At 44.6% G+C, this 13,432-nt stretch overlaps 1 protein-coding gene across 1 annotated transcript in view; it reads left to right on the forward strand.

Annotated features, from left to right (window-relative positions):
• Window positions 1-893: 893 nt before the first annotated feature.
• LOC107523584 (uncharacterized) overlaps window positions 894-13,432 on the forward strand; it is a 47,412-nt gene continuing 34,873 nt past the window's right edge. Inside the window, exons 1-2 of the mRNA XM_060185932.1 lie at window positions 894-1,167; window positions 9,133-10,374. Of these exons, the coding sequence (XP_060041915.1) occupies window positions 1,113-1,167; window positions 9,133-10,374 (1,297 nt within the window). The 5' untranslated portion in view covers window positions 894-1,112. The remainder of the gene's footprint in view (window positions 1,168-9,132; window positions 10,375-13,432) is intronic.

A 13,432-nucleotide genomic window follows, 5' to 3' on the forward strand; every position in this document is an offset into this window, starting at 1 on the left:
GCTTCTCTGGTGGGCTGTATGTGGGGTTTAGAGGGAAGTGTCTGGGATAGAGCACAGGACACTTCATATCCACTCCACCCAACACACTCCTTGGGGCCTGAAAGGAGTAAGAAGAGGGTCAAAGTGTGTCAAATACAGGATATTAAATTGTCAGCTTCCCCGCCCCCCATTACTGGGAACTCTAACTGCAGAGAAGTGGCAGGTTTTGAGGGGAAGGTTTCTCTCTGGGATTGATCAGAGGCTTAGTGGAGATTAGTATCAAAATCACTGAGAGAGCCTAGAGAGGTAGCATGATGTTTCTGCAAAAGACTTTCATGCCTGACTCTGAGGTCCCAGATTCAATCTCCAGCACTATAATAAGACAGAGCTGAACAGTTCCCTGGTCTTTCCTTTTTCTCCCTCTGTATCTTTCTCTGTCTCTTATTTGATAAAGTAAAATATTTTTGAAAAGAATATAGACAAAAATATAAACATATCTAACTAAATCCAGTACAAATGTACTATGTGACCTTAAATGCTTTGCTTAATTCTTCCAGAATACAATAAAATAAAATCTAGTTGTGATTGATCATTCAGAAAGTGACTAAATAAATAAATGAAATATTTTAAAATTTATTTTTTATTAGTGATTTATCGGTTTACAAAATTATAACATAATAGGGGTATGATTCCATATGGTTCCTACCACCATAGTTCTGTGTCTCCATGTTCTCCTAAATGAAATATTATTTTGAATGAATCACCCAGAAACTTATCTTAATTCTCCTCACCGCCCCCACACTGGGAAGTTGGCACCTCTTACCTGGCAGGTGGCCCAGGGCATGACCTGAAGTGCACAAGACTATAAAGTCCAGCCCAGGGGACAGTCCTGTAGTTCCAGAGACTGCAGTGAGAAAGGCTGGGGGACGGCAGGGACCTAAGACTCACTGGACACCCAACACACACACACACACACACACACACACACACACACACACACACACATCCCTACTTGCCAGTCTCAGCCTCCAATGTGTCCAACAGACCCACGACGGAACCCTTCAAACTAGGACAGTCTCTGGCAGGAGCTGCAGACCACCTACCTCCCAAGACCCTGTCTCTTCCCTGCAGACATGGGCTCCCTGTGGAACTGGTGGACGATCTGGACTGGAGCAACCCTCCTGTGGGGTAAGTTGGACAGAGGCCACATGTGGGTCTTTGTTTCTGTCTGGAGAACTCTACCTGCTGGGTTTGGGGCAGGGATAAGTGCTGGCGTGTGTGTCCCTTCCATGCACCCATCTCCCAGTGTCACCCCAGGCTGTCTGGGCAAAGAAAGAGGCTGTGAAGTTTCTGCAGAGAATTGTGGTAGAATTCACATACCCTCTCGGACCTACGGAGGAAAGTGGAAAACCTTAGTTCCAAGTTATATATCATAGGACACACTTGATTTTCAGCAGTTCCAGTGAAGTTTTGATTCTGAGCTGCATTCTGCAGAGAGGATGGAGAATCACACAGCGGTGAGTCAGCAAGATAGCTCGCATGGATTGTGCACTGTGTCATAGGCTTGACCCAGATTCAAGCCCAGCCCCAAGCACACTGAAGGAATGAATCTTCAGTGCTGTGGTACCTTTCTGTCTCTGTCTTTCCATATGAAGAAAACAAAACAAACAAACAATAAACAAGTTGGCCTAGAGCAGTGAATCCCTAGTAACAAGAGAGAGACAGAGAAATGGGCAACAGTGCCGCACCCAGTTAAGCGCACATATTACCATGAGCAAGGACCCAAGTTCAATCCCTGCTGCCCAACTGCACAGGGGATGCTTCATGAGCAGTGAAGCAGGGCTACAGGTGTCTGTTTCTCTTCTCTATCTCTCAATTTCTCTCTGTCCTAGCCAATAAAATAGAAAGATGGCAATTAGGAGCACTGGATTGTAGTGCAGGCACCGAGCCCCAGCCATAACCCTGGTGATGACTTAAGAAGAGAGGGAGGAGAAAGAGAGACAGAGAGATTGACTTCTTGGAGATCTCGCTGCCTAGATATCCAGGTTTATATCCAGAAGTAGTCTTCTTTCCACTCTTTTCTTTTCTTTTCTCTCCTTATTGTCACCAGGGTTGTTGCTGGAGCTGGGTGTTTAGCACTACGAATCCACTGCTCCTTGCAACTATTTTTTTCCTCTTTCTATTTTTATTAGATAGGACAGAGAGAAATTGAGAGGGCAAGGGGTGACAGATAGGGAGAGAGGGGGACCTGCTTCAATGCTTGTGTAGTGCCCCCTGTAGGTGGGGAGTAGCTAGGGGAGCTAGAACCTGGGTCCTTGCACTTGGTAATGTGCCACTGCCCAGCCCCCCAGATGTAGTCTTCACTAAGCCAAAGTGTGGGGGATGATGAGACCACTAGACCCTCTAACCACCCTGCTTACATTTCTTTTAAAATATCAGTTGTCTGTTCAGCGGGGAAGCAATTACAGAAGCCAGACCTTCAACCTTCTGCATCCCACAATGACCTTGGGTCCACACTCTCAGAGGGTTAAAGAATAGGAAAGCTATCAGGGGAGGGGATGGGATACACGGTGGGAATTATGCGAAGCTGTAACCCTCTTATCCTATGGTTTTGTCAATGTTTTCTTTTTTTTTAAATTTCTTTATTGGGAAATTAATGTTTTACATTCTACAGTAAATACAATAGTTTGTACATGTGTAACATTTCTCAGCAATATTTCATTTTTATAAATAAAAAATTAAAAAATATATATCATTTGTCGGGAGTTAAGTGGTAGCACAGCGGGTTAAGTGCAGGTGGTGCAAGGCGCAAGGACCGGCATAAGGATCCCGGTTCGAGCCCCTGGCTCCCCACCTGCAGGGGAGTCACTTCATAAGCAGTGAAGCAGGTCTGCAGGTATCTATCTTTCTCTGCCCCTCTGTCCCCCTCTTCTCTCGATTTCTCTCTGTCCTATCCAACAATGATGACAACAGTAATAACTACAATGGCAACAAAAGGGAATAAAATATATATAGTTTATATATATATATGTTGTCAGAGATCACCTGTCACCAAAGGAAACTGAAATATCCTTACAGGTTCCCTTTATTCCACAGATGCCACACTGCAACCCCAACCCTCTCCAAAGAGCCTCTATAAGCCCCTCCTCCCCCTCCCTGCCCTTCTCTCTTCTCAGACCTGGACAACCTCCTTCTAGTTGGGGCATGTTGAAAAGCACCCATTGGTTGCTGTTTCTAGGAGGCGTTTTATTTGCAGTCTCACCGCTGCTTCACTATTTCACAGACATACACCCCAAAACCTACAAATAAAGACACCACAAACCAGGCATCTGCATCCAGCCAATTTAGACCCCACTGAAACTAAAACAATGTTGAACGAGTGAATTTACATAGTCGTTCAAGCAGTCAGTTTATCCAAAACAATGATAACATCTGGCACTTATTTTTTAACTTTTTTTATTTTAGTTTTTATTTATAAAATGGATCCCCTCCTTTGATAACTTTCCTATTCTTTTAAAAAATTTTATTTATTTATTTATTCCCTTTTGTTGCCTTTGTTATTTTATTGTTGTAGTTATTATTGTTGTTGTCGTTGTTGGGTATGACAGAGAGAACTGGGGAGAGGAGGGGAAGACAGAGATGGGGAGAGAAAGATAGACACCTGCAGAGCTGTTTCACTGCTTGTGAAGCGACTCCCCTGCAGGTGGGGAACTGGGGGCTTAAACTGGGATTTTTACGCCGGTCCTTGTGTTTTGCGTCACATGTGCTTAACCTGCTGTGCTACCACCTGACTCCCAGCTATCCTATTCTTTATCCCTCTGGGAGTATGGACCAGGATCATTATCGGGTGCAGCAGGTGAAAGGTCTGACTTCTGTAATTGCTTTTCTGCTGAACATGGGCATTGGCAAGTCGATCCATACTCCCAGCCTGTCTCTCTCTTTCCCTAGTGGGGCCAGGATTTGGGGAAGTGGGGCTCCAGGACACATTGGTGGGGTTGTCTGACCAGGGAAGTCAGGTTGGCATCATGGTAGCATCTGGAACCTGGTGGCTGAAAGAGAGTTAAGATATAAAGCAGAACAAATTGTTGACTAATCATGAACCTAAAGGCAAGAATATTGCAATGAAAATTTGGAGTCTCCATCTGGCACTTTTAAAAATGTTTATTTATAGTTCTTTTTTTAAAAAATATTTTTATTCATCTACTATTGGATAGAGTCAGAGAGAAATCAAGAGGGAAGGGAGAGGTAGAGAGAGGAGAGACAGAGAGACACCTGCAGACCTGCTTCACCACTCGTAAAGCTTTCCCCCTGGAGGTGGGGACCAGGGGCTTGAACCTGCATCCTTGCACACTATAATGTGTGCACTTAACCAAGTGCACTACCATCTGACCCCCTATGTTTATTTATAGTTCTTAAACATTTATTTAGTCTGTATCTATACTGTAAGCTGATTTCTAATTTTTTAAATGAAGTGAAAACTTTCTTTTTCTTTTGTATTATCATTATTTATTGATTGGATAGAGATAGCCAGAACTCCAGAGGAAAATGAGTAAGAGAGAGAGACTCCTGCAGCACTACTTCGCCACTTGCAAAGCTTTCCCCTGCAGGTGGGCAGTGGGGGCTCAAACCCGAGTCCTTGCACATTGTAACATGTACTTCCACCAGGTGCATCACCACCCAGCTCCAAATGAAAGCTTTCTATTAATAAAATTATACCCCAATCACCTTTATAATAACACTCCTTTTATTTAAATTGCTGATGTCTTGATATTGTTGTCACAAAACATCCTAGATCTATTTAGGGAAGGATTCGGCCCTTTATAATACTCATGCAGAAGTTATCATAATAACACTCTAAATCTAGAAACTGGTAAGACCCTCAACTTTCCTTCCTCCCTTCTGGAATTCCTTCCATCCTTTCACAGAAACAGAGGGAAATCAAGAGGGAGAGTAGATAGCAAGGAAGAGAGAGACACCTGCATCACTGCTTCACCACTTGCAAAGCCACAGGTGCATATTGAGGGCTTGAACTCAAGTCCTTGCACATTGCAACATATATGATCAACCAGGTGTGCCACCACCCAGCCCCTAAAACCCCAACTTTCAATAGTGTTGGGTGCTTCAGTCACAGGTGTCAGGATAGTTATATCTAAGAATTCCCCTAAGTGTAACCTCAGGCAAAACCCAAGGAGACACTATCCCCACCCCCAAGGTACCCTGCGATTGAGGTCACAAATGTTAAAGCCACACTTCCCTAGGTTCCGATCCTACATCTGATTGTGTGGCCTTTGATGTGACTTTGCCTCTGTGGCCATAGTTTCCACATCCATAAAATGGGGTCAGATCTGCGCACTCTTTAGTTAAAGACTTGCTGAGTGAGGGTGTGATGTGCTAACAGTTGTGAATGCTAGAAAGGAGCTAGCCAGTGAGTAGGGCTGCGCAAGCGGTTCGGATACCATGAGGAGACAAAAAGCAAGAGATTTCAAAGTCTGGAAGCTTTGGAGGAAGAGCTGTTTCTTCTGGTGTCACCCTTTCAAGCTCTGACCCAACACTAGCATTCCCGGCACTGGCAAAAAAATAAAAAGAGAAAGAAAGAAAGAGAAAAGAAAAGAGAGAGAGGAAGAAAGAAAGAAGGAAAGAAAGAAAGAAAAAGTAAGAGAGAGAAAGAAAGAAATGCAAACAGTGGATTGAAACCCTGGCCCCATGTGGATGGCACTAGGGAGCTCCATAGAGGAAGAAGTGTTGCGATGTCTATCCTCTCTCTGTGTTTGTTTATTTATCCCCCTACCCTATTAAAAGTGAGTGAGAGAGAGGGAAGGAGGGAGAGGGAGAAGGAGAGGGAGAGGGGGGAGGGGGAGGGAGGGAGGGAGAGAGAGAGAGAGAGAGAGGGGCTGTAAGGAGCCAATCAGAGATATACCCGGTTGAGCACACACATTGCCATATTCAGTGGCCAAGGTTCAACCCCCCACTCCCTATCTGCAGCAGGATGCTTCATGAGTGGTGAAGAAAGTCTACAGGTATCTATCTCTCTTTCTCCCTTCCCCCTCTCAATTTCTCTCTGTCCTATCAAATGAAATAGGAAAAAAAAAGTTAGTCATCAGGAGTGGTGGAGTCGTACGTAGTACACCAACCCCGGTGGCAATAAGATGAGTAAATAAATATTTTAAATTTGCCCTGGCAGTCACTGAGTAGTGCTATCAGCTATATACAAGGCAGTGGATGCATTTCCAGACTCCTCATTAAAGAGAAAAAGAGAAATGATAGAAACAGAGTTGAATGGGGTGGGGGTGGAGTACATGGTTGAATGAAGACGTTACAGTGCACAAGGACACAGGCCCCACCTGCAGGGGAAAAGCTTTGCAAGTGGTGAAGCAGTATTGCAGGTGTCTCTCTGTCTCTTCCTCCTCTCAATTTCTGCCTGTCTCTATCCAATAAGTAAATAAATAAAGATAATTTTTAATAAAAAAAAAGAAATAGAGTTGAGCTAGAGCTAGAGATGAGATGAGATGGGAACTTCCCAGGCACAATCCAGCCACTCAGGCAAAGTGCTCTGGTGTGATGCAGCATGCAACCAAACACGGAGCGCTCAGAGACTAGAAGCAAAGTCTTACAAGTCCCTTGCTGTCAGTCATCTGCTCTTTGTCTGTTGTTTTGTGTGTTTGTGGGTGTGGTGTGGAGTTTATGAGAGGAGAGCCAAAGTGCTAGGAGAGTAACAAGGGTCCCCATGTCTGCAGCTTCTCCCCATGAGTTAGGAAATATTTTCTTTTTTTTTTTTTTTCAATTTTTAAATTAAATTAAATTTTTTATTGGATAGAGACAGCAGTTGACAGGGGATGTAGAGAGAGGGACAGACAGACACCTGCAGCTCTACTTCACCACTCGTTAAGCTTTCCACCTGCAGGTGGGAACCAGGGGCTCAAACTTGCGTCCTTGTGCATTGTAACGTCTGCACAGGTCCTTCCACACTGTAATGTGTGTGCTCAACCAGGTGCGCCACTGCCTGGCCCAGGAAACATTTTCTTTTCTTTCTTTTTTTTTTTTTAAGATTTTATTTATTTATTAATGAGAAACATAAGAGGAGAGAGAAAGATCCAGACATCACTCTGGTACATGTGCTGCCGGGGATTAAACTCAGGACCTCATGCTTGAGAGTCCGATGCTTTATCCGTTGTGCCACCTCCTGGGCCACCATTTTCTTATTAAAACAATTCATACACCAGTTAGTGGAAGACAGTCTACCGGTATGTTTTGTTTGTTTGTTTGTTTATTATTCCTTACATAATTGTATATTGGGGAGGATCAGGACCTTGCACATGTACAACTGCTACTGGCCAATGTTTTCATTCAGATATTGAGAAAGAAGTCACAGCTCTGGAGCTTCTCATGTACCTGACTCTTCCAAGTGGATCTAGAGCTAGTGACTGAGGCATGGCAATTCACACACCCTACTCAGTGAATAATCTCTTTGGCTTCCAAGCATCTCCTTCAAAGAGATCCCTTGGCCTTTTGACCTGAGTAGCATGTTCAGAAAGAAGGGAAATAGGGGTCGGGTGGTAGCGCAGTGGGTTAGGTGCACGTGGTGTGAAGTGCAAGCACCAGTGTAAGGATCCGGGTTTGAGGCCCTGGCTCCCCCACTGCAAGGGAGTCGCTTCATAGTAGGTGAAGCAGGTCTGCAGGTGTCTATCTTTATCTCCCCCTCTCTGTCTTCCCCTCCTCTCTCCATTTCTCTCTGTCCTATCCAACAACAATGACATCAACAACAACAATAATAACTACAGCAATAAAATAACAAGGGCAACAAAATGGAAAACAAGTAAATAAATATATATATTTTTTAATATTTATTTTATTTATTCCCTTTTGTTGCCCTTATTGTTTTATTGTTGTAGTTATTATTGTTGTTGTCGTTGTTGGATAGGACAGAGAGAAATGGAGAGAGGAGGGGAAGACAGAGAGGAGGAGAGAAAGATAGACACCTGCAGACCTGCTTCACCGCCTGTGAAGCAACTCCCCTGCAGGTGGGGAGCCGGGGTTCGAACCAGGATCCTTATGCTGGTCCTTGTGCTTTGCGCCACTTGCGCTTAACCCGCTGCGCTACAGCCCGACTCCCATAAATATATATTTTTAAGTAAGTTAACTTAAAAAAAAAAAAAAGAAAGAAAAGAAACATAGTGAAAAGCTCACACAGCACATCCCCATGGTTGTTCCTGCAGAACTTTCTTTAGCAACTTCAAATTCTCCTGAACTGAGCTGTACTGAAAGGGAGAAGAATGAAACGTGGGGAGGAATGCGCCTGAACAACCACTTCACTGTGGGGCTTCAGAGCTTCATTCTGGAGAGGCTATTAATTATGTTCCAGGGCTATGTCTAAGTGTAGAGTCTCTAGCACAGTTAAAATACTAAGGAAAGTCTGGGGCCTAAGGACCCTCTCACCACCACGTAGCCTCTATTTCAGTTGCTTTTGAAGTGTCCATTTTTTTTCCATCTCATGAGGCCAGATTCCCTGTATTCGTTCACTAAATCCTATAATACAATGTCCACACATTCTCAAAGACCCTTCAGACCTCTCCTCAGACATGGACATCTCTTCCTGGTTGGGGGATGTTGAGAGACACTCACTGCTCTCCCTTTCTAGGGGGCATTTTATCTGCTGTCTCACAACTGCTTCACTACTTTACATGCTACTAACATGGAAACTACAGATTGACACCATGATTCAGCCAATATGAACCCCATTTTGCACAAAAGAACTTGAGCTGAGGATTTCAAATCAACAGGGAGCCAGTTTATCGAGAAGGATGATATCTGACAATTTTTTTAAATGCCTCTGTAAGCTGTCATAGTAATCTATAAAATTCAGTGTCAGCTACCCACTTGTCACGATGCTGAATGCTTCAGTCACCAACATTGATGTGACTTGCCTAGTTCTGTATGTGAGTTCAACATAACCGTCAAATGTGTTGACTCTGAAAATACAACTCAGAATGAAGAGTAAGATGCATACTGCAGGAATAAGGAGCAAAGAAAGTGAAGACTAGGAGAAAAATTAAACTTAAAACGTTTATGATACCCAGGGCAAGAACAGGTTAAGAAGTGACTTCTCTGATGAGGATGTTAGATAAACAGTCCATTAAATATATTTTCTTCCCTTAGGGCTATCCCAGGAGGCCTCTGTGTACCGTGAGAACCCCAGAGGAGAGGAATTCCTCGCAGTGTTCATGCAGAACTTCTACGCAGGGTCCACCGATGCCAATCTCCATCTCCTGGTCACCAGCATGTCCAACAGAGTGGCCTCTGTCTCTGTCCTCAGCCATGCAGATGACACCTCTCAGAAGGTCACCGTGAGACCCGGGCAGACAGTCAAGGTCAACATAGGAGACAAGGCTGAGATGGTGGGCAGTACCACCTTCCGGCACGCAGTGGTGGTCCACTCTGACCAGAGGGTCTCTGTGCAGGCCGTGAACTTCAAGCCAGAGACAGCAGAGCTGACACACCTGTGGCCCGTCAGTGCCCTGGGCACTGAGTACTTTGTATTCACACCCCCCAGTGCTTGGGTCGCACCAGAGTTTGCTGTGGTGGCTGGTGCCACAGGTGCCAGGGTCAGCATGAAGCTGAAGGGGGCAGTGACGTTCAAGGGCAAGTCCTACCCTGCAGGTCAGGTGCTGAGTGTCTCCCTGCAGCCCTATGAGGTGGCCCAGGTGCAGAGTGATTCTGATCTCTCAGGGTCAAAGGTCACATCCAGCAGCCCTGTGGCTGTCTTCTCAGGTCACACCTGTGCCCAGAAACACACAACCTGCAACCACGTGGTGGAGCAGCTGCTCCCCACATCTGCCTGGGGCACCCACTATGTGGTGGCCACCCTGGACTCTCAGAATCTCTTTGACCTGGCCTATGTGGTGGCCAGTCAGCCCACAAAGGTGACCTACAATCACGGGGGCACCACTGGCTCCCGGCAGCTCAAGGAGGGGCAAGTGGCAGAGTTTGAGGTCCAGCCTTCCAGGCCACTCCACCTGACTGCAGACAGGGGCATCCAGGTCCTGCTGTTGAGCACTGGGGCCCTAACTGATGAACTTGCCTATGACCCCTACCTGGTCCTGGTCCCAGATGTGGCTTCCTACTGCTCTTCCTATGTGGTCAAGGCTGTGCCAGACTCTACTGGGGTGGCCCTGGTGGTGGCACCAACCAAGGCTGCTGAACAGCTGACCCTGGACACTCACTCACTTAGGAACCAGCTCACCTGGACAGCTGTGCCAGGCAGTGAGTTCTCCTTTGCGGAAGTGGCCCTCGGCTCTGAAGACACAAACCACATCGCCAAGGCTCCTGTCAACTTCGGCCTGCTCACCATTGGACTCGACCAGGCTGTGGGCTATGGAACATCAGCTGCTTGTGTCCAGAGTGAGTTACGGGCAATGACGCCTGAGCCTGCCAAGCTGGTGACTCCTTTTCAAGTTCTTTCACCTTTCCCCTTTCCAATCGCCCTGTTCCTCTGTGGCTCCTGCTGACTGGACTGTCCCTTACTCCTCCTTCTTCTGATTTCTTTCTGGGAGCGTTAGATAGCTCACTTGTTAAGCACACTGCTTGTTCTTTGAGGCTCTAGATTTGATCCCTGGAATGACTTGCACGAATACTGGTAACCACAAGAAACCTTTATGCATGGTGAAATGGTGCTATAGTTTCTTTCTCTCTCAGTCTCTCCCTCTCTTTCTTTTATTTTTTTTTAATTTTAAATATTTTTTTACTATTTATTTATTCCCTTTTGTTGCCCTTGTTGTATTGTTGTAGTTATTATTGTTGTCGTCGTTGTTGGATAGGACAGAGAGAAATAGAGAGAGGAGGGAAAGACAGAGGGGGAGAGAAAGATAGACACCTGCAGAACTGCTTCACCGCTTGTGAAGCGACTTCCCTGCAGCTGGGGAGCCAGGGACTCGTACTGGGATTCTGACGCTGATCTCCATCTATTTCAAATAAAGGAGGGAAAATGGTACACAGGCTCAGCAGTATTACACATAATGAGACAGAATATGAAAGAACAAAATAGAACAGAAGAAATAAGTAATGGGAGGGAGATAGGAAAGAAAGACGCTGTCCTCATACTCATCAGGTATAAAAGCAAATTATCAGACACATATATGCCGTTCTCACCTGCATTATGCAGAGGTCTGGAGAGAAAAAGGGGACACCAAGAAAAGGTCATAGAAAATCATAGGAATAAACCTGTTAATAAATAGTCACCAAGAGATGGGCAGATAATAAAAAGGAAGCAAATGCTTTGAAAGTGCAACAGGGGGCCAGGTGGTGGCGCACCTGGGTGAGCACACACACTAGTGGGCAAGGACCTGGGTTCAGGGCCCTAGTCCCTACCAATAGGGGGAAAGCTTCCTGAGTGGTGAGGCAGAGCTTCAGGTGTCTCTCTGTCTCTTTCCCTCTCTAGCTCCCCCTCCCTTATCAATTTCTTTCTGTCTCTATGCAATAAATAAAATTTAAAAAAGAAGAAGTAAAATGGCATAAGGTGGCATGGGACTTTGGAGCCTCAGGCAGGAGTGTCCTTGAAAGCCTTTTTTTTTTTTTTTTTAAAGATTTTATTTATTTATTCATGAAAAATGATAGGAAGACAGAGTGAGAAAGAGAGGGGAGGGATGATAACCAGCCATCACTCTGGTACATGTGCTCTTGGGGATTGAACTCGGGACCTCATCAGACATGAGACTCTTTGCATAACTATCTCTCTGGAACTACCTCCCTCCCCCGCACTAGTTCTTGCACTTCCACATGTCTTAAGCTCTAAAGGCTAAAGACTGGGACTCTGGCCTTGTTTATTTCATGATCCTAGCAGAAAGAAAGCCATCTTTATAATTTTATGCCACATCATTAATGATGCACCCATCCTGGCAAGAGTTATCTCCCAGGGTACATGGGACAGTTGAGTGTATCATCAGTACCAGTAGTTTAACCTATTGCCAGCACTACTATGTCATAGGTGTCAGCTCAGGCTCAGTCCTTGAGAACCTAACACCCCACCATCGCCACCCCACCCAGGTGCTCTGCAGTTGAGGTCACAGATGGTAAACATTCTTGCTGGGTTTAAATCCCATCTCTGACTGCTGACTGTTGATGTCAATGGACGTCTCTCGGCTTGAGTTTCCATATTTGTACAGTTGGAATCTAAATGTCATCTTCTTTGCTAAGAACCTGCTAAATATATCTGTGATGTGCTAACAGCTACAAAGGCCTTGGAGCTGACTGACCATTGAGTAGGGCTATGCAAGGGAGCTGATATAATAATAATAATAACAACAATAATAATAATAATAATAGTTATTATTATTATTTTATTTATTTTCTGAGTGGAACTGATACCTTGAGACCAATGGCAAGAGCTTTCAAAGTCTAGAAGCATGAGGAAAGAGCTGTTCTTCCAGCTTACCTTTTGAACAGTGACCCTAGAAATTAGGGTTCCCAGAACTGGAAGCACCCCCATCCCCATTAAATTCAGTGAGGTTCAAAGAGTAGGTTGGAGCCCTGGTCCCACAGAGGAGCATCTAGAATAGAACTGAAGGAGATTGATAGTGGAGAAGTGTCGTAGTGTCAGTCTTTCTATTGTATGTATGTATGTATGTATATATGTATGTATTTTTACCATAGCACTGCTCAGTCCTTGGTTATGGTGATGTAGCAGATTGAATTTAGGACATCAGAGGGGCCCAGAAGGTCACAGGGTTATATCAGCTAGCTATTATCACCAAGTATGGAATATTTGACATTTTAACAGTTACTATTCCAGTTCCTAATGCCACTTTACCCATACTCTTTAAATTTAAAAAATTCTTTTCAGTATTTGCTTTCTTATTTTTGAGGAATAAGAACTTAACACATACACATTTTCTTTTTTGTTTGTTTTTTAATTTCTTTATTGGGGAATTAATATTTTACACTTGACAGTAAATACAATAGTTTGCACATGCATAACATTTCCCAGTTTTCCATATAACAATACAACCTCCACTAGGTCCTCTGTCATCCATTTTTGACCAGTTCTCCCGCTCACCCCACTCACCCACTCCAGAGTCTTTTACTTTGGTGCAATACAGCAACTCCAGTTCAGGTTCTACTTGTGTTTTCTCTTCTGATCTTGTTTTTCAGCTTCTGCCTGAGAGTGACATCATCCCACATTCATCCTTCTGTTTCTGACTTATTTCACATAACATGATTTTTTCCAAGCATCATCCAAGATCGGCTGAAAACGATGAAGTCACCATTTTCAATAGCTGAGTAGTATTCCATTGTGTATATAGATCACAACTTGCTCAGCTACTTATCTGTTGTTGGACACCTGGGTTGCTTCCAGGTTTTGGCTATTACAAATTGTTCTGCTAAGAACATATGTGTACACAGATCTTTTTGGATGGGTGTGTTGGGTTCCTTAGGCTATATCGCCAGGAGAGGAATTGCAGGA

The sequence above is a fragment of the Erinaceus europaeus genome, chromosome 2 (genome assembly GCF_950295315.1).
Source record: "Erinaceus europaeus chromosome 2, mEriEur2.1, whole genome shotgun sequence".
NCBI lineage: Eukaryota > Metazoa > Chordata > Mammalia > Eulipotyphla > Erinaceidae > Erinaceus > Erinaceus europaeus.